The following is a 19618-nucleotide window of genomic DNA, read 5'->3' on the forward strand; positions in this document are numbered from 1 at the left end:
TGCAAACTGACATGTCAAGACAGACAGGGTCAAAGAACATTGATGAAGGTGAGCTATGAAGAGTTGCTCATGGAATATTCAGTAACAGTTCATGAAATACTATTGTTCAGGTTCCCAGTAAGAATTGCTTATCTCCCTGTGTGAATTCACACTAGAATTATTCTGTGGACTATTACTCCTTGTGGATCCAGGGCAGAATTGGTCTGGATACCAAATGCTTGTCGACCCATGTAGGGCAGAATTGATGTGGGGCACCCACTGCTTGCTATCTCTATATAGTTCTAGGGCAGAATTGATGTGGGGCACCCACTGCTTGCTATCTCTATATAGTTCTAGGGCAGAATTGATTTTGGGCACTCTCCGCTTGCCATCCCTATATAGTTCTAGGGCACAATTGATGTGGGGCACCCACTGCTTGCTATCTCTATATAGTTCTAGGGCAGAATTGATGTGGGGCTCTCACTGCTTGCTATCTCTATATAGTTCTAGGGCAGAATTGATGTGGGTCTCTCACTGCTTGCCATTTCTATATAGTTCTAGGGCAGAATTGATGTGGGGCACCCACTGCTTGCTATCTCTATATAGTTTTAGGGAAGAATTGATGTGGGGCACTCTCTGCTTGCCATCTCTATATACTTCTAGGGCAGAATTGATGTGGGGCACCCACTGCTTACCATCTTTATATATTTCCAACACAGAATTTATGAGGGGCACCCACTGCTTGTCATCTGTATATAGTTTTAAGGCACAGTTGATACAGGGCGCCCACTGCTTGCCATCTCTACATATTTCTAGGGCAGAATTGATGTGGGAGCGCCATATGCTTGTCAGCCCTACATAGTTCTAAGGCAGAAGTGAGATATGTCACATATTTATTCCAGGTGCTGACTCCATAGTATACCTTGCACTCCTGGCCAGGAACACTACAACCCCCAAAGGCAACTTTGTCGCTGACAGAACCATTTTGCAATGGTAATAACTATATCATTTTACACATAGAACACTAGTATGGTTCAACACAGTCACTGCCCTGCTTGACCAGTGAAATGTTTTAAAGATTTGTAGATTTCTTTTGAGTCACCTAATCGTCTAATTTTGCATAAACTAGTCTGAAGTGAACTGTGGACAATTTGGTTGCTTTTCTGCCTTTATCAGCAGGTACATGTACCTTACTCAGTCTAGTAGTTGTGTATAAGTGCATTTCAGACTTAAACATCCTCTAGTATCCAGTCATTGATAGAAATTAGAAGTTGGAAGAACATGAACTTATGACACATTTATGGATGATGATGGCACAAGAGGTAGCTCTGAATAATTGTGACAAAGAATAAAAGAAGTTGCTGTCTATAAACGTGTCATGTATTCATGCTCTAGTATGCAGTGTCTAGGCTCTCCATTCTGATTGAATACCACCTCTGGACCCTCTGGACTGGCGCGTCGACTGTTGGTTGACTGGTGCCTCGACTAGTGTGTTGACTGGTGTGTACACTCGTGTGTTGACTGGTGTGTAGACTAGTGTGCTGACTGGTGTGTAGTTTAGTGTGTTGACTGGTGTCTCGACTAGTGTGTTGACAGGTGTGTAGATTCATGTGTTGACTGGTGTGTAAACTAGTGTGTTGACAGGTGTGTAGTCTAGTGTGTTGACTGGTGTCTCGACTAGTGCATTGACAGGTGTGTAGATTCGTGTGTTGGCTGTTGTCTCGAGTAGTGTGGTGACAGGTGTGTAGCCCCGTGTGCTGTCTGGTGTCCCGACAAGTGTGTTGACTTGTGTGTAGATTCGTGTGTTGACTGGTGTCCTGACTGGTGTGTTGACAGGTGTGTAGACTCCTGTGTTGACTGGTTCCTCGACTAGTGTGTTGACAGATGTGTAGATGCGTGTGTTGACTGGTGCCTCAACTAGTGTGTTGACAGATGTGTAGATTCGTGTGTTGACTGGTGCCTCAACTAGTGTGTTGACAGGTGTGTAGATTCGTGTGTTGACTGGTGTCTCGACTAGTGTGTTGACAGGTGTGTAGCCTCGTGTGTTGACTGGTTCCCCGACTAGTGTGTTGACAGGTGTGTAGCCTCGTGTGTTGACTGGTTCCCCAACTAGTGTGTTGAGAGGTGTGTAGCCTCGTGTGTTGACTGGTTCCCCGACTAGTGTGTTGAGAGGTGTGTAGCCTCGTGTGTTGACTGGTTCCCCGACTAGTGTGTTGACAGGTGTGTAGCCTCGTGTGTTGACTGGTTCCCAGACTAGTGTGTTGACAGATGTGTAGCCTCGTGTGTTGACAGGTGTGTAGATTCGTGTGTTGACTCGTGTCTTGACTGGTATGTTGACAGCTGTGTTACATGTAAGATGAAAAACATGATGTGACCATTGTTGATGAAAGAAAGGTTTATATTTATGTGAACAGCAATATACCCTTAGAGATTGTTTTGCTCAAATGGATTAAGCAGAGTACAGAACAGTCTTTTGTGACCAGGAGGTCACAGTATTCAAGTATCCAGAGGATCAAATTTATTTTTGATATTTTCTTTTGTCAGCAAACAAGGATTAAGTAATTCTCTTTCTACATGATGTATTTATACTTATTGTACTTAAACATATACCACAGAACAAACGTATACAGAATACACAGAATGTGCCAACATTTACAGAGCATAATGTAATATGTGATTGCAGTATTTTTATACAAACTATTGGCTAATTTGACACTTTATTGTTCTAATCACTCGTTTGTTTCGAGAATCAAACATTAGTATATAAAATTCTTCATAGAGATTTCTTCATCAGAAGTTGAAGTTTGTCCATTGCAACATTTCATGATCAATATCATGATTGATTGGGGCATTGAAGGACGTAATGAACAGTATTGTCAAAATGGTAAGGCACACCAGCAAGAAATTGTTTGTATGATGTTGATTGTAAATATACCTGCATACTGACTTCGCCATATTATACCTCAGTCAGCCTGTAATGTAATGCATTCATGTTTAGTTTTCCACAATAAAAGAAATGACATAAGTGATGTTATATTGATACCCTGACTGTGTCGTTGTTTGCAAGAAGTGTACTGGCATTACGCTATTCACTGAAGCAGTTAATTAATCACCTCACCTTGAATGACCTTTCTCTGTACACTGATTGCACCACACACTATACTGATTGCACCACACACTATAAAGATTACACCACACACTACTCTGATTGCACTCACACTATACTGATTACACCACACACTATACTGATTGCACCACACACTATAATGATTGCACTCACACTATACTGATTACACCACACACTTTACTGATTGTACCACACACTACACTGATTGCACTCACACTATACTGATTGCACCACACAGTTTAGTGATTGCACCACACACTATACTGATTGCCCCACACACTATAGTGATTACACCACACACTATACTGATTACACCACACACTATAGTGATTACACCACTCGCTATACTGATTACACCACACACTATACTGATTGCACCACACACTATAGTGATTACATCACACACTATACTGATTACACCACACACTATAAAGATAATACCACATCCTACACTGATTGCACTCACACTATACTGATTACACCACACTATACAGATTGCACCACACACTACACTGATTGCACTCACACTATACTGATAACACCACACACTATACTGATTGCCCCCCACACTACAGTGATTTGAACACACAACAGTATACTGGTTGCACCACAAACTACACTATATTGATTGCACCACAAACACACTATACTGATTGCACCACACACATTACTGATTACACAACACACTATATATACTGATTGCCCCACACACTACAGTGATTTGAACACACTACAGTATACTAGTTGCACCACAAACTACACTATATTGATTGCACTATACACTATACTGTTTGCACCACAAACTACACTATACTGATTGCACCACAAACACATTATACTGATTGTACCACACACAATACTCATTACCTCATTACACCTCACACTACACTGATTGCACTCACACTATACTGATTACACCACACACTAGAAGCATTATCTTTTCGATTGTGTGATTGGAACCAAGATATTAGGTTTCTGGCACGCCTAAGGGACGCAACTCTGTACTGTGAGTTGCCTTTCTTTAGACAACTGAGACAACCATGCTGTCTGATCAAAACAAAGCAACCAAGGAATATATATTTGCTTTCAGTACAGCTGACATGAGGTCATAATTGGCTCCCAGCAACCTATGCAGGTCGTAAGCGGCGACTAAATGGATCCGGTTTGCATATCATCGGACCGCGAGGGCTTGGGTCTTTCACAATATCAGTCACTAGATTGTCTGGTCCAGACTCGATTGTTTACAGGCCACTGTCATATTGTTGAATGTGGTGTTAAGCTATTATGTAATAGAAGGGGTATTCATTGAATTACACCCAATCATAACAATTGTTTGATGTCAAGAAAATGTCAATGTCACAGAGCTGTGCCCCAGAGACCAGGGTGTCGTTAAACAAGAATGAAGTAATAATGAACACGTGGTAATAAGCTCACAGGTATATTATTATCAGCTGTTTGTAAGTACAGATGACAATACATAGGATAAAATACCCAATTTACCCTGACAACGATCACTGATTAATTAAACCAGAACAATTATAAAGCTATGATTAGCTATGCAAATGTAAACAGTAATAAAAAGAGTAGCTAAATTAACATTTTGACAAGATAATTGACAAGATACATGGACAGTTAATTGAGTTGGCTGCGACCAGTTAACAACTAAGAGTTAATTAACTCAACACTCTAAGGAGTGCATAACCTCGGCTGGGTTAAATAGTGGGAAATAAACACAGAAGAATAATGTAATCTGCTTATACCTGGAACCACGACATTGCGATGTATTCATGCGCGAACTATACATCATCTTTACAAATCGTACCACTGTTAAAAAGCTGAATCTGCCTTAGATATCAAAGTGGGTGTGACAACCTGAACACACTTCCATGTGTAACCACGCGCTATAATTTTTATAATTCATACAAACGATGTTTCTGTATCACACCGCTGAGTGGATGTTGACACGTGACATTTACAAGTTCAAACATTGAGTACACTATCGCTATTTAATAACGGTACTTGTAATTGAAAAACTTATAAAAGTTCTTGAGCTGTATTTCAGATGGGAATTGTAGAAGACATGTCGAGGGTGAACACTTGTTTGACTCGGGGATGATCGGTCATTTGCCAACCAAGAAAATCTTCCTCATTGGCTTAGAAACGTCGACATGAACAACATGAAAACTTCTACGTCCTGGGTGCAGAGGCCGTCTGTGATGGGTTCGTTTCTTTCTGCGACAACAAAAGGGAAAGAAACATGATTATGATCTGTTTTCAACCATACATATATGATCCATTAATTTATAACAGTAAGACACAATCTTAAATATATATATGTATAAATTCTATCATTAATTTTGACTATAATTAGTTTTTTCACAACATATTCCCGCAACATCCGCTGTGCTCATATGGATCCTGCACTTAATGATCAGCTTCATCCTCCCAAGGAGACAAAAGACAGAACACAAAACCACATACTGATTTCTTGACGAAAGCAAAAAGGTTCAAAAGAATAATAATAATTCAAACTGATCAATGATGACACTTGGTTTCCTTCAGGCTTACACAAATACTTGTATTCTAAATATATCAACCATCTTTAATGTTAGGGGGCAGCAATAGAAGAAGCCACTAAATGTCTGTGTACTATATGTGACATATTGATACTCACAGTCAGATGTATCAGGAGACAAATGAGCCATGTGAGAAGCAATAGGGTTATGCTCACATGAACAGTCTGAAATTTTGAAATGTGTTTTCATTAAGTATTATTACCATTCTTGTCTGACTTGCATAAAATTAGTTATTTTCAAATGTGACAAGGAATACATCAGTCGACCCCATAATTGAAACGATCTTCTGTTGTATTCGGCTGTTAACTTTAAGTTTGTGTATTTGTTTGTTGTTTAACGCCGCACTCAGCAGTATTTCATCTGTATGACGGCTGTCTGTAAGTAATCGAGTCTGGGCCAGACAATCCAGTGATTGACATGAGCATCGATCTACGCAAATGGGAAACGATGACATGCATCAACGAAATCAGCGAGCTTGGTCAAGCGATCCCGTTCATCGCCTCTTACGACAAACATAGTCACTTCTTATGACAAGCACGGGTTGCTGAAAAACTATTCTAACCCGGATCGTCACGGGGCTGACCTCAAGTACGAGTATATGTAACCAGAAACGAAACCTAATATATCCTAGACATCAGGTACTCACCGATGAACCACCAGTAGCATGGACCATACAGCTGACTGAACATCCTCGGTCTCCTCGAACGTCTGTACAACTTCCTAATTCCACGCTGTACTGCATAGATGATGAATATTTAGGTCTGCATGTGCGATCACATAACGTACCATTTTCACAAACAAAATTACACTGTAGCTTTGTAGCACATAGACTTTGCAAACAGTGTTGACATGTTATGTTACAATAGTTACCGGACCATAACGCTGAACATCCGTCATCGCATTTCCCATGTTGCATATTACATGCTCCGTGCTTGCAGTGGCCAGGACAGCTTCTGTTGCAGTGGATTCCATACCAACCTTCGATGCAATGGTGAGAACATGCCCCGTTGTTTCTCTGGCACTCACTATTTGCACAGTTCACTGGGCACTTTGTGTCGCAGTTATTAGTGTAATAACCATCTATACAGGACAAACACACTCCATTTGCTTTCTCACATCCGCTGGATTTACAAAGGTCGCTACATGGTTTTGTGCAGTTCATTCCAAAACAGCCCGGGTTGCAGGAAGAACAAGCCCAGTTATAACATCCATCGTCGCATGTAGATAAGGCGATCACTGCAAAACAACCATTGTATACATTATTGTGATTGGACATTTATTTGCTGAGTGACAACTTCCAAGTCGGGAAGTGATGTAGTTTTCTTAAACGTTTTTGATTTTATACAAGACATGGTAAACTAACAATACATCTTAATATTTTGAAAGAGGTTCAACATGTAAATAGGTATATGTATAAATAATGATTTCATCCAGTTGTATGTCAGATACTTGCCTTCGGGTAAAATAAACGAAAATGTTGATACAAATACATAAAAGAGTTTCGGGTCATGAATTGAACTCTCTGCCAGTTCCATCTTCTTGATTACTGTAGAGAAACTCTGAGATGGATATCGATGACTGAGATCTGCAATCGAGGAACAACACAGACTTGATCATGTACATATGTCTTTAGAAATATGATTTTCCTAACTGTAGCATTTGAGTAAGGCTATCATGATCATATCTTGTGGTAATAACACTTCTATAACAAAATGTTGACGACATTATTTTCACCAGTTGAATGTTTTCCTTTTTATCATTGTTAGTTTTGTAACCGACTAACCGTCTGGTGATCTGATCTAATACACACTCAATACCTACAGGGCAGCTGCCATATTCAGATACGTGTACAGTGTAGAAGGTAGGATGTATGTAGTGATATTAAGCTATACAATGCAGTATGTACTAATGGTCATGTACTTCCTTTTATCAAAGCATAACTTGAAGGATACTATGCAAACACCCATTCGTCCCATGAGTTCTGCAGCCTTTCAGAAAGTACCAAACGTATAGCATCGTATGAATGTTAAGTGTTTCTTTACATGAATATAACACACTTGCACGTTCTGATAGCCTGAAGGCTAAATTTAAAAACAACAACAATCGGTTTTCAAATACTAGTAGTTGAAATTGAGCATGTCTTTTAGGAGATATTACAGGTTAAGACAATACAAACACATCTAGAGACATTCCGGGGACCTTATCAGTTTGCTTCGTCACATAGACAAGAATGTGATCATGACTTCCGAATGCCTTTTGCACAAGAACACCTAATTGTGTCTGTGCACGGATACACATACTATCATTTCATCACACGTGCACTGTTTCATATATGCATATTTGAGATGAGAGACTGAAGGTTGTAGATTACCTGTATGTTAGTGGTGATTGCCCCTTAATCACGATGCACAAGGAACTGATACAACGATGTAAAAGCAGAACCCCTTATCACCGCCATTTTGTAGGCTATTTATTTATAGACATGTCTAAGCCTTTGGCTACCCGCCAGCGTTCCCCTAACATGTTAACAATACAGTGTACTGGAGATGTCATCACTAGTCCTACAACTGCATTTCAGTATTGTCCCATGTCACGGAGGGAAGGTTAGAGTATACACTAAGTGCCATATACAATACATATCTTAGATTCACTTGCTGTAGATATATACACGTACGCAAGCATTAAGCACCACCTTATTACAACTATGAAAATGTATCAGGATAACGCTTGTACTTTCTTTGTAAGGTTACTCGTATGTTGTCCGGGCGCAAGGTGCTTCATTGATTTAATGCTTCCAAGCGTTTGTGATGACACCTCACTTTGGGTGTAGACCTGAAGACCAGGTAATGCCCTGACAGAGAAGATGTTGGGAAACGTCGATCCCTGCGATGTTTGTTTCCTCCTAATTATATACCTGTGACAGAAAGCTCATGATTGTCATTTGAACTTGTAAATGATTAAGATAGATATAGATATGTAAATGTTTACTGAAATAGTTTATGATTGGTCCTAACGCATAGAGAACAGTTGGCAACAGTCGATGTGCGAATGAAGAACTTCAGACAGATGCGGACACTTATATATTATACAATGTCGTGTCTGGTGAGATTAAGCTGGATACAGAACAAGCAACACGATTTGGAACTAGTTATCCTCCTCCTCCTCCTCCTTCTCCTCCTTCTCCTCCTCCTCCTCCTCCTCCTCCTCCTCGTCATTTGTGGAGTAGTTAGCTCGGGAAAGTTTTTTAAAAGTTGAGATACCAACATTACCAGATTCTTGAGAAATAAGTACACGTAATGTCACGACGTCCAACTGTTGGTCAACATGTAGCGAATGTTTGTTTGGTGATCCAGAACCAGATAATCAAATCTGCCTGAATACCAGGTGAGGTGAAATTGGGTTTAACGGCGCGTCCAAGATATACTTATATAGTGTGTTTGTGGCTACTTGTACTAGTCCGGACTGATGCCGATTTATAGTGGTAGCTCACTGAGATACCATGCCGCAGTTTAACTTGAAAACCCCACTCAGACACAGTATACTGACTCCGAGCCGACCAGTCCTTGTTTTAGCCCCTTAATGCCGAGCGCCAGACAGGGTAACAACAAGTACCATTTGTTAATGGCCGGGGATCGAACCCCGGGCCTTCCGCTCTCCGGGCGGACGCACTACCACTAGACCACGGAGGAGGTCTGTCTGAATACCGCACGAACACGATCACACACGCTTTAGGCGCCGCTAATATATCTGGACATGACACGGTGTGTTCAAGTGTCTATGATTCAGCTCAGCACGAGGCTACAAAGCGATCTTCAACCCCAATATCTGTCATAATGACTATGTAATCAGGTAAGCTATATATAGGCATGTTTAAAGATTTGGCTACGTGCCAGCTTTTCTTTATTGCAGACCATCTCATACAGTGTGATATATTACGTAATCTTGCACGTGATTGGGGAGTAAATTGCTTTTCGCGAACACCTGGTATCATCACTATCTGATGGTGATATAGAAAAACTGCTTATGATACAGTCGGAATTGTAAATCAACTCTGCTTTAGCAGGGATTTGTTATGAAAATGGAAATGTTTTTATCGCTTTTATTTATTTGAATGCATCACTCAACCCACATGTGACAACGCCAACGCTGGGGTCGGCGGGGGGGGGGGTGCGTGCGTGTGTCTGTGTGGTATTATGTACGTATGGTGTGTGTGTGTGTGTGTGTGCGTGTGCCTGCGCGTGTGTGTGCGTGTGCGTGTGCGTGTGTGTGCGTGTGCGTGCGTGTGCGTGTGCGTGTGCGTGTGCGTGTGTGTGTGTGTGTGTGTGTGTGTGTGTGTATGGTATAATGTACGTACATGTATGGTATGTGTGTGTGCGTGCGTGTACTTGTGCGTGTGTTTGTGTGTGTGTATGTGTGTATGTGTGCGTGTGTGCGTGGTATGCTGTGGTGTGTGTGTGTGTGTGTACCTACGTGTTTGTGTATGATTGTGTGCGTGACTTTATAAGTAATTTGGCGTGTGTGTGTACGTGTACGTGTGCGTGTGCGTGTTCATACCCCAAGCTTAATTTTGAACATTGTGTTAGTATATGTCTTATTTTACCTTACCCAGATCATGACGTTATAATTTGCTTTTATGTCTAAGTGTCTCGTACGCCATACCTGGTCGGCTGTTTTATATTACTGTTCGTGTACGTGTTTTAGTATGAAGTGTATATAACATGTGACACTATAATTAACAATATTTTCTCTCTTTCTCTGAAATGTCATCTCGGTATGACTAATATTCTATATAATATTATTTTAAATGGGTCAAGCGTCTTAAACGACACATATCCTATACTAAACACATCATAGAATACACATCTCTTAAACTACTCATCTCTTAAGATATACATCGCCTTAACTACCCGTCATTAACTACACATCCCGAACGAACATCGCCTTAACTACCCGCCATTAACTACACATCCTGAACGAACATCGCCTAAACTACCCGTCATTAACGACACATCCTGAACGAACATCGCCTAAACTACCCGTCATTAACGACACATCCTGAACGAACATCTCCTAAACTACCCGTCATTAACGACACATCCTGAACGAACATCGCCTAAACTACCCGTCATTAACGACACATCCTGAACGAACATCTCCTTAACTACCCGTCATTAACTACACATCCTGAACGAACATCGCCTAAACTACCCGCCATTAACGACACATGTCCTCAACTATACACGTCCCGAACTACACATAATTCAAATATTTTTAGGAGATTCAATGAATCACAAGAAGAACACAATATGATAATGTGTTGAGTGAGTGAGTGAGTTTGATTTTACGCCGCCTTTAGCAATATTCCAGCAATATCACGGCGGGGGACACCAGAAATGGGCTTCACACATTGTACCCATGTCGGGAATCGAACCCGGGTCTTCGGCGTGACGAGCGAACGCTTTAACCACTAGGCTACCCGACCGCCCTGATAATGTGTTGTGTTATATCAGGTGAGGAGACGTCATGTTTATACAAGTGTATACATTTGTTTATCACCTTCCCACCAGATGTAATTGTGTGCGGACAGTAGAGTGAGTGAGTTAGTTGGGTGTACAGACTGCCGTGATGTAGGGACATCGCTGACTGCACACTTCGCTCACTCACTCGCTCGCTCACTCACTCACTCACTCACTCACTCACTCACTCACTCACTCACTCACTCACTCACTCACTCACTCACTCACTCACTCACTCACTCACTCACTCACTCACTCACTCACTCACTCACTCACTCACTCACTCACTCACTCACTCACTCACTCACTCACTCACTCACTCACTCACTCACTCACTCACTCACTCACTCACTCACTCACTCACTCACTCACTCACTCACTCACTCATAGTGTTGCTTACATGTGTTTCATTGTACTACTTTTAATTGTTTCATTGTAAACAAGATTCCCGTCAATATAAGAGACATCACAGTAAAATACAGAATCTGATCTAGATTAGGGTAGTGTTTCAACAGGACTGTGACAGGTTGCGTTTGTTCTGAAACGCCACACTCAGCAATATTCCAGCTATGTGACAGCAGGCTGTAAGCTATCGAACCTGGAGCAGACAATCCGGTGACTGTTATCATGAGTTACGTTCCACGGGTAACACAACAGGCTAACAAAAGTCTCCAAGCCTGGCCACCCGATCCATAAAATAGCCTCTTCGGAACAGCCGCTTTTTATGTACTTGCGGGGGATGATTTATTTCAGTCAGCAGTTATTTCCTTATGATGGGGAGATAAAAAATATATTGGGACCCACAACATAATACTGTCTAGAACATCCACCAAATCCACACTAAAGTGTTTGAAATTATATTTGTATCAGCACGTGTTTACGTGCGTGCGTGTGTGTGTCTGTGTGTTTGTACTAGTCCGGTCTAATGCAAACCATGCCGCAGTTAAACGTGGATACCCAACTCAAGCAGGTTATACTCCGAGCCGGCCTGTCATAGTTTTATCCCCTTAATGCCAAACACCAGGCAGGGTAGCAACAAGTACTATCTTTTAACACCTTTTGATATGACGCAGACAGGAATCGAACCACTGACATTCCTCACTCCGGGAAAACTCTCTATTTACTAGACCACGGAGTCGATCTTAAGTTGAAAGAAACAACAATATAAAAAGACAAAGATGATGTATAAATGTTTATTAAAAATTCAGAGAAATAAAACCGATTAATGTACACAATTTAATATATACAAACGTTTTGATATGAATATATAACAAATGTCTTGCTGCATTAATTTCATATCCTAAATATCCAAATGTACAAAGTTTTTACATTTTAACTGTGAGAGATCTGCCCAGATGAAAAATATCACATGTAACAAACTGTCAAATATTTTTGTTAAGCTGTTAGCGTCAGACTTGAAATGAACCATTGTACAGTTGAGCCCTTACCAGACTTGAAATCTAGAGACACCCGATCAAAGTGCCTCACAATCAAGAGGTAAGGACCTTTCCGTAACGAATGTTTCATAACCGTCAGTCCTAAACGACAATGGTGATAATGTACAGAACACCACCGAGGGTTAAGACTGTGTCAGTATACATGGTGGCACCAGAACTACTAGGATCTGCACCTCGTGCAGATGCACACGTTCCCTCACGATCACATAAAACACAACCCCCAGGACAGGGCTGGTCACAGCTTTTGCCATATTTGCCATCTTTACACTGGCTACACCGACCCTTGCGATCACATGTTTCACAGCCCCCAGGACAAGGCTGGTCACAGCTGTGTCCATAAAAACCATCTGGACACTGGCTACAGCGGCCATGGTGGTCACATTCATCGTATTTACAATGTATGCATTTCTTTTGGCAATGTTTGCCGTAATGACCTTTTACACAGCCCCCTATACAGATGCCATTCTCACTGTAACACTGGGACTTGCAATATTCACTACACTGCGTCTTACAGTGGGAACCATGCCACCCAGTCTTACAGCCTTGCGTACATTTACCATCCTCCCTATCACAGTTCCTGTCACCACCCCGGTCCATATGACATTTGTCGGAACAGTTCCTGTTACAGTGGTTTCCATGGTAACCAGGATGACACTGTTCACATATCCCAGTCTGTCTGTCACAACCAGTGGTCCAACAATGAGGACAAGTTCGTTCACACATCTGGCCATAGAAACCTGCTGTGCACCCATCCAGGCAGTAGCCGTTGCTGCTACATCTTCCACAAAGACAGTTGCCACAGGATGTGTCACAGAAGTCTCCTTTCCAACCCGACTGACACCCAACCAGACATTTCCCTGTAAGTTTATCACATGTGTTATCCTTGCAGTTGGAAGGACAGCGACTATTACAGTTAGTGCCAGTCGAGCCTTGACACGTCTCATAACACTCACCAGTGTCTCGATCGCAGTGAGGTAAATGGTCCAGTTGGTTGCCTGAGCATCTCGGTGAACACTGACTGTCACAACGTGGCCCGTGGAACCCTGGTGTACACAGGAAGCATTTCCCTGTGTTTCTGTCACATCCGTCCCTGTGACAGTGTTTCCAGCATGAAGAACTGCAGTTGGACCCCCAACAACCAATCCTGCACGATTGGCACTTTAAGAGGCCGTTTCCATGTACACATCCGTCTATTTCACATGAATGTCTGGATTCGACTGCAACGTAAATGCATTGACCATCAGTTAAAATTACGTGACATAAAAACAAATGACTGAGAAACAAAATGTAAGACTATATTTAAAACATTTTCTTATTAAGAATCATGGCATGTGTACGTACCTAAACATAGTGACACCGCCAACAGGGATGCCGTCAACCATCGCAGCAACATATCTTCGTTCTTGGTGCTTGGCCTGGAGATAATTAACGTTATTGTAAAAAACATAACCAATGGATCAAAATACCAAATGCTTCTACTCATTTTAAGTAGCACTTACGACTGCTTTAGTTATTTGGGAAATTAATAATTACAAACACTCTGGTATGTAATTTCTTTTTCCTTTGGTCTTTTTATGGTCAGGTACATTGTTCGTGAATAGCTGATCAGATGGTACAACACACGTTATCGTCTCGTATACATAAACAAATCCCCTCACCTCTGCCGATGACAGACACGAAATAAGCAAGCGTCACATCAAGAGACTTCGGCAGTGGCTGTCTACTTCGGTTCGCTGACTGCAACTGAGCGTTTGTCGTGGGTAAGACGGAGATATCATTTAGTATGACGCCACTCACTGCTGTATGCGCATGTCCCCAGGACAGTTAAGTATAGCTTACACGTCATGTTACCTTTGAACGGACAAAGAATAGAAGGCGTTACACAACCCGTCCCTGCTTACGTCACGACATACACTCATGTGCACACGGGTCAAATAATATTCTGGTGGCAAACCTTTTTCAAAAATGTTTTCAAGTGCTTTGAAAATTCAATTGTGAAATCTGTCGTCTCGAATCCATGGTTACAGACAAGTGTTTTATAAGCTTACTCTTTATCACAATAAACACAATGTACAGGATATGTCTCATGGATGACTACACTATTGTGTAGACTGGTTTCTGGGTGTGGAACGATTACAGCACAATCTCGGGAAATGGCGGGGACTATAAACATGAAACAGAATTCAGTATGTCATTGTGGTGTCACTTCTTTGTCCCTTAAATCACATACAACGTCTAGCAATCCGGCTTGTTTACAGAATGTAGTAATGCGAACAGTTTAGGATTTTAATGACAGATATGAGCTCAGTAAACGCACCCTAAACTCCTCTTCCCAAGTGGGAGACCCCCCACTCCACCCTACTCTTGTCCTGTTATTAGGACAGTCTTATCATTGATATATAGGGGTAATAACAGACAATACATCTTCAAATAATGAACTACTTTATAAACAAATATTGCCAGCAACTTATACTGACTTGTTCGTTAGGCATTTCGTAGAAGTTGACGGATGATACAATGAAAGTAGACATAATTTGTGGATAACAACTTCTTCATGATCATTTTAATGTAGTGGCGACATTTCGGTATAGATCCTTATACCGTCGTCAAGCACGGCCGAATAATGTTTGCCTCTTACTTTGTAGTGTAGCAAGGTAACAACCAAACATTATTCAGCCTTGCTTGACAACAGTATAAGGATCTATGGTCATGGTACAGAATGTATATGGTAGGTGGAGGAGCAACAGTAACAACAACTGCATACACGAGAGAGATTACCATATGTATGTTAAGTAATAACAACAGCAGAATGATTCTGTAACAACATGATGGACAGAGAACACATGATGACGTCAACAGTAGTCTAACTCTGGTTGTGAGTGACGCAACATGTACCCTGCATGATGTCAGCCAGACTCACTACTCTCACACATGTACCATGCATGATGCCAGCCAGACTCGCTACTCTCACCTGTACCCTGCATGATGTCAGCCAGACTCGCTACTCTCACCTGTACCCTGCATGATGTCACACAGACTTGCTAATCTCACATGTACCATGCATGATGTCAGCCAGACTCGCTACTCTCACCTGTACCCTGCATGATGTCACACAGACTTGCTAATCTCACATGCACCATGCATGATGTCAGCCAGACTCGCTACTCTCACCTGTACCCATCATGATGTCACACAGACTTGCTAATCTCACATGTACCATGCATGATGTCACACAGACTCGCTACTCACATATGTACCCTGCATGATGTCAGCCAGACTCGCTACTCTCACCTGTACCCTGCATGATGTCACAGACTCGCTACTTTCACCTGTACCCTGCATGATGTCACACAGACTCGCTACTCTCACCTGTACCCTGCATGATGTCACACAGACTTGCTAATCTCACATGTACCCTGCATGATGTCACACAGACTCGCTACTCTCACCTGTACCCTGCATGATGTCACACAGACTCGCTACTCACATATGTACCCTGCATGATGTCAGCCAGACTCGCTACTCTCACCTGTACCCTGCATGATGTCACACAGACTCGCAACTTTCACCTGTACCCTGCATGATGTCACACAGACTCGCTACTCTCACCTGTACCCTGCATGATGTCACACAGACTCGCTACTCTCACATGTACCATGCATGATGTCACACAGACTCGCTACTCACACATGTACCCTGCATGATGTCACACAGACTCGCTACTCTCACCTGTACCCTGCATGATGTCACACAGACTCGCTACTTTCACCTGTACCCTGCATGATGTCACACAGACTCGCTACTCTCACCTGTACCCTGCATGATTTCACACAGACTCGCTACTCACACATGTACCATGCAAGATGTCACACAGACTCGCTCCTCACACGTGTACCCTGCATGATGTCACACAGACTCGCTACTCACACATGTACCCTGCATGATGTCACACAGACTCGCTACTCTCACATGTACCATGCATGATGTCACACAGACTCGCTACTCACACATGTACCATGCATGATGTCAGCCAGATTCGCTACTCACACATGTACCCTGCATGATGTCACACAGACTCGCTACTCACACATGTACCATGCATGATGTCACACAGACTCGCTACTCACACATGTACCATGCATTATGTCAGCCAGACTCGCTACTCTCACATGTACCATGCATGATGTCAGCCAGACTCTCTACTCACACATGTACCCTGCATGATGTCACACAGACTCGCTACTCACACATGTACCATGCAAGATGTCACACAGACTCGCTACTCTCACCTGTACCCTGCATGATGTCACACAGATTCGCTACTCTCACCTGTACCCTGCATGATGTCACACAGATTTTCTACTCTCACATGTACCCTGCATGATGTCAGCCAGACTCGCTACTCACACATGTACCCTGCATGATGTCAGCCAGACTCGCTACTCACACATGTACCCTGCATGATGTCAGCCAGACTCGCTACTCACACATGTACCATGCATGATGTCAGCCAGACTCGCTACTCTCACATGTACCATGCATGATGTCACACAGACTCGCTACTCACACATGTACCCTGCATGATGTCAGCCAGACTCGCTACTCACACATGTACCATGCATGATGTCAGCCAGACTCGCTACTCTCACATGTACCATGCATGATGTCAGCCAGACTCGCTACTCACACATGTACCATGCATGATGTCAGCCAGACTCGCTACTCACACATGTACCATGCATGATGTCACACAGACTCGCTACTCACACATGTACCCTGCATGATGTCAGCCAGACTCGCTACTCACACATGTACCATGCATGATGTCACACAGACTCGCTACTCACACATGAACCCTGCATGATGTCACACAGACTCGCTACTCACACATGTACCATGCATGATGTCACACAGACTCGCTACTCACACATGAACTCTGCATGATGTCAGCCAGACTCGCTACTCACACATGTATCACAAATTACGCAATCATGTTCGGTATCTGTCCTGCAGTGAGATATGCCGAATATATATTTCACTTCCAAAGCACCTCTGAATGTTCTGTTCGGTGTTCGGTATACAAACTAAGAGATATGTGACTGCACTGGTCAAATCATGAACTCCCGCGCATCGGGAATGACAGTTTCGACAAGTACATGTATGTCTTGCCAAATTTACCTTTCCTTTAACAATGTGATAATTACCTTTTGCGATGCTATTGAACCTGTATGCAATTAGTACAATGCTTCAACATATATCGAAGTGAGACATGTGCCTTTGTAACCGATGCACATAAAACAACTTCTCTAGTGATGACGCTGTGGCTCATCACACGGATGAAAGGTGTAAGCGGCAGTTGAATAGAACACCTCACATTGACAGTGAAGGGAGACAACTTCTACACAACTACATGCACACGGCGTATTGTGTCAGTGTGAACCTGATCGTTGTTTGTGTCGCCTGTTTGTGCGTGTTCATTTCAGTGTTCAGTGAATATTTGATGACATGCTTAAGACCGCTTCATCTGTGTCCTATTTAGATAGATATCCACTGTGAAAACCAAGTATCCACATCACTGTATGACAAGAGGGATGATTTGCTCCTCTCCTTGTTTATTTGTTCCTTTGAGCATACGCGGCAGAATTTCTTCATGATTGCCAAAATCGAAACAAGCGAATTTGGCAAAGGGGTTTAACTTTATCTTCACGTATAGTGATGTTCTGATAGCGTTTAATAATGTCAGATATTCCCTTCCACTGAGCTAACATTATAAGAGGCCAGTGACACCGTATCATCTATTTCATATTCAGGTCTATGCGTACAGAGTGGCAAACACCATCCAGAGTGTATGACAAGGGGGATGACTTCCACTTTCCAATAATAAACCTTCCCTTTAATTATGTCGATCAATATTCAAGCATCTCCAGTCCTTGGTGTCAACATTTCCACTATCTTGTGGTACAATCAAGCATGCTCTTTCTACAAAGATATCAAAGAGCATCATGTGACTCTTGCTCAAAAGTTGTTTGATCAGGGTTACAATATGCAATGCCCTGTAGGTAAAATGTTTTGTGTAGACATGTGGATGATGTCCGAAGCAATTTCCTTTTGTGACGAGTATCATATGCTCAGGTGAACAATTGACCTGCCTTTGCGTGTGTTTGTGACGGGTTTCACCTGTGGGACAGACTGCGCTCTCCTTTCCGCGAACACTAAATGATAGTAATGCACGAACGCCCGTTATGATATAGTCGAAATCGTAGAACAAACTCATTGCAGATATATCTTACAGTTACGGAAATGGATTTGTCATTTTTATTTGTGGAAGTCACGTGAAAATGAAAATGGTCTCTTAACATCGCTTAAATTCTAATATTAAACTCTTTTGCATTATTTGATGTCACTGAAAAATTTTAAATTCGGTTATGTCTGGAAACACGTTTAACGAGAAAATCTTCTTCAGTAAAAGTTTTGTTTTGTTTGTTGTTTAGCGCGACACGCCAATACTCTATCTCTGTGTAGGCGTCCGACTCACCAAGCATGACATTCCGATCCACGAAGTCGACAGTTAAAACTAGCATGGGCTAGGGGGCTATTCTAGCTCAGCGAAGGCTTCCTTAACAATGCTTTACCCGTAACAGTAATCATTATATAAATCCTGCCCTAATTATAAGAGTATTAAAAACTCAATTGCGTGTTACACTCCTTGTTGTGGGAGGTCGAACCGCCCGAACAGCAATACTGACCCTACACCCTGGGCAACGTGAGCGTTATATCCCAGTATGGTTCCTTGTAAATACATGACGATGTAACAGTTGAGTCGTTGGTCATGATGGATAATAAATGGCAAGTTGAAGCATACCAGGACTATCAACTAGACGTGTGAAAAGATTATAATTATTTCCCCGTCACCTACTGGTCGACTTAAATAACTTCCTCGTTCTATCTGTACTCATCTGTTCT

The 19618-nt window shown here is 42.2% G+C and overlaps 1 protein-coding gene across 1 annotated transcript; it reads right to left on the minus strand.

Moving 5' to 3' along the window:
• Positions 1–4610: 4610 nt before the first annotated feature.
• LOC139451009 (multiple epidermal growth factor-like domains protein 11) lies at positions 4611–14394 on the minus strand. The gene is made up of 9 exons (XM_071232828.1): positions 14314–14394; positions 13997–14070; positions 12743–13872; positions 8828–8994; positions 8224–8249; positions 7136–7267; positions 6329–6918; positions 5781–5846; positions 4611–5338 (listed from the first exon to the last, which is right to left on the minus strand). Exons 2-9 carry the CDS (start codon positions 14046–14048, stop codon positions 5294–5296), a joined length of 2208 nt encoding a protein of 735 aa, XP_071088929.1. The 5' UTR covers positions 14049–14070; positions 14314–14394; the 3' UTR covers positions 4611–5293.
• Positions 14395–19618: the final 5224 nt, after the last annotated feature.

The sequence above is a fragment of the Haliotis cracherodii genome, unplaced genomic scaffold, assembly GCF_022045235.1.
Source record: "Haliotis cracherodii isolate W230 unplaced genomic scaffold, xgHalCrac1.p SCAF_8, whole genome shotgun sequence".
In the NCBI taxonomy this organism is placed as follows: Eukaryota; Metazoa; Mollusca; class Gastropoda; order Lepetellida; family Haliotidae; genus Haliotis; species Haliotis cracherodii.

Bases quoted from the DNA above. Each gene is read 5' to 3' on its own strand.
- LOC139451009 (XM_071232828.1), bottom strand. From the start codon at position 14,048: ATGTTGCTGCGATGGTTGACGGCATCCCTGTTGGCGGTGTCACTATGT. The intron at 8,995-12,742 runs GTTTAGGACTGA...GTTGACCAACAG, and splicing joins TGTACATTATCACCATTGTC to TTGGACGTCGTGACATTACG. The intron at 6,919-7,135 runs GCAAGTATCTGA...GTTGTTTTGCAG, and splicing joins TTCGTTTATTTTACCCGAAG to TGATCGCCTTATCTACATGC.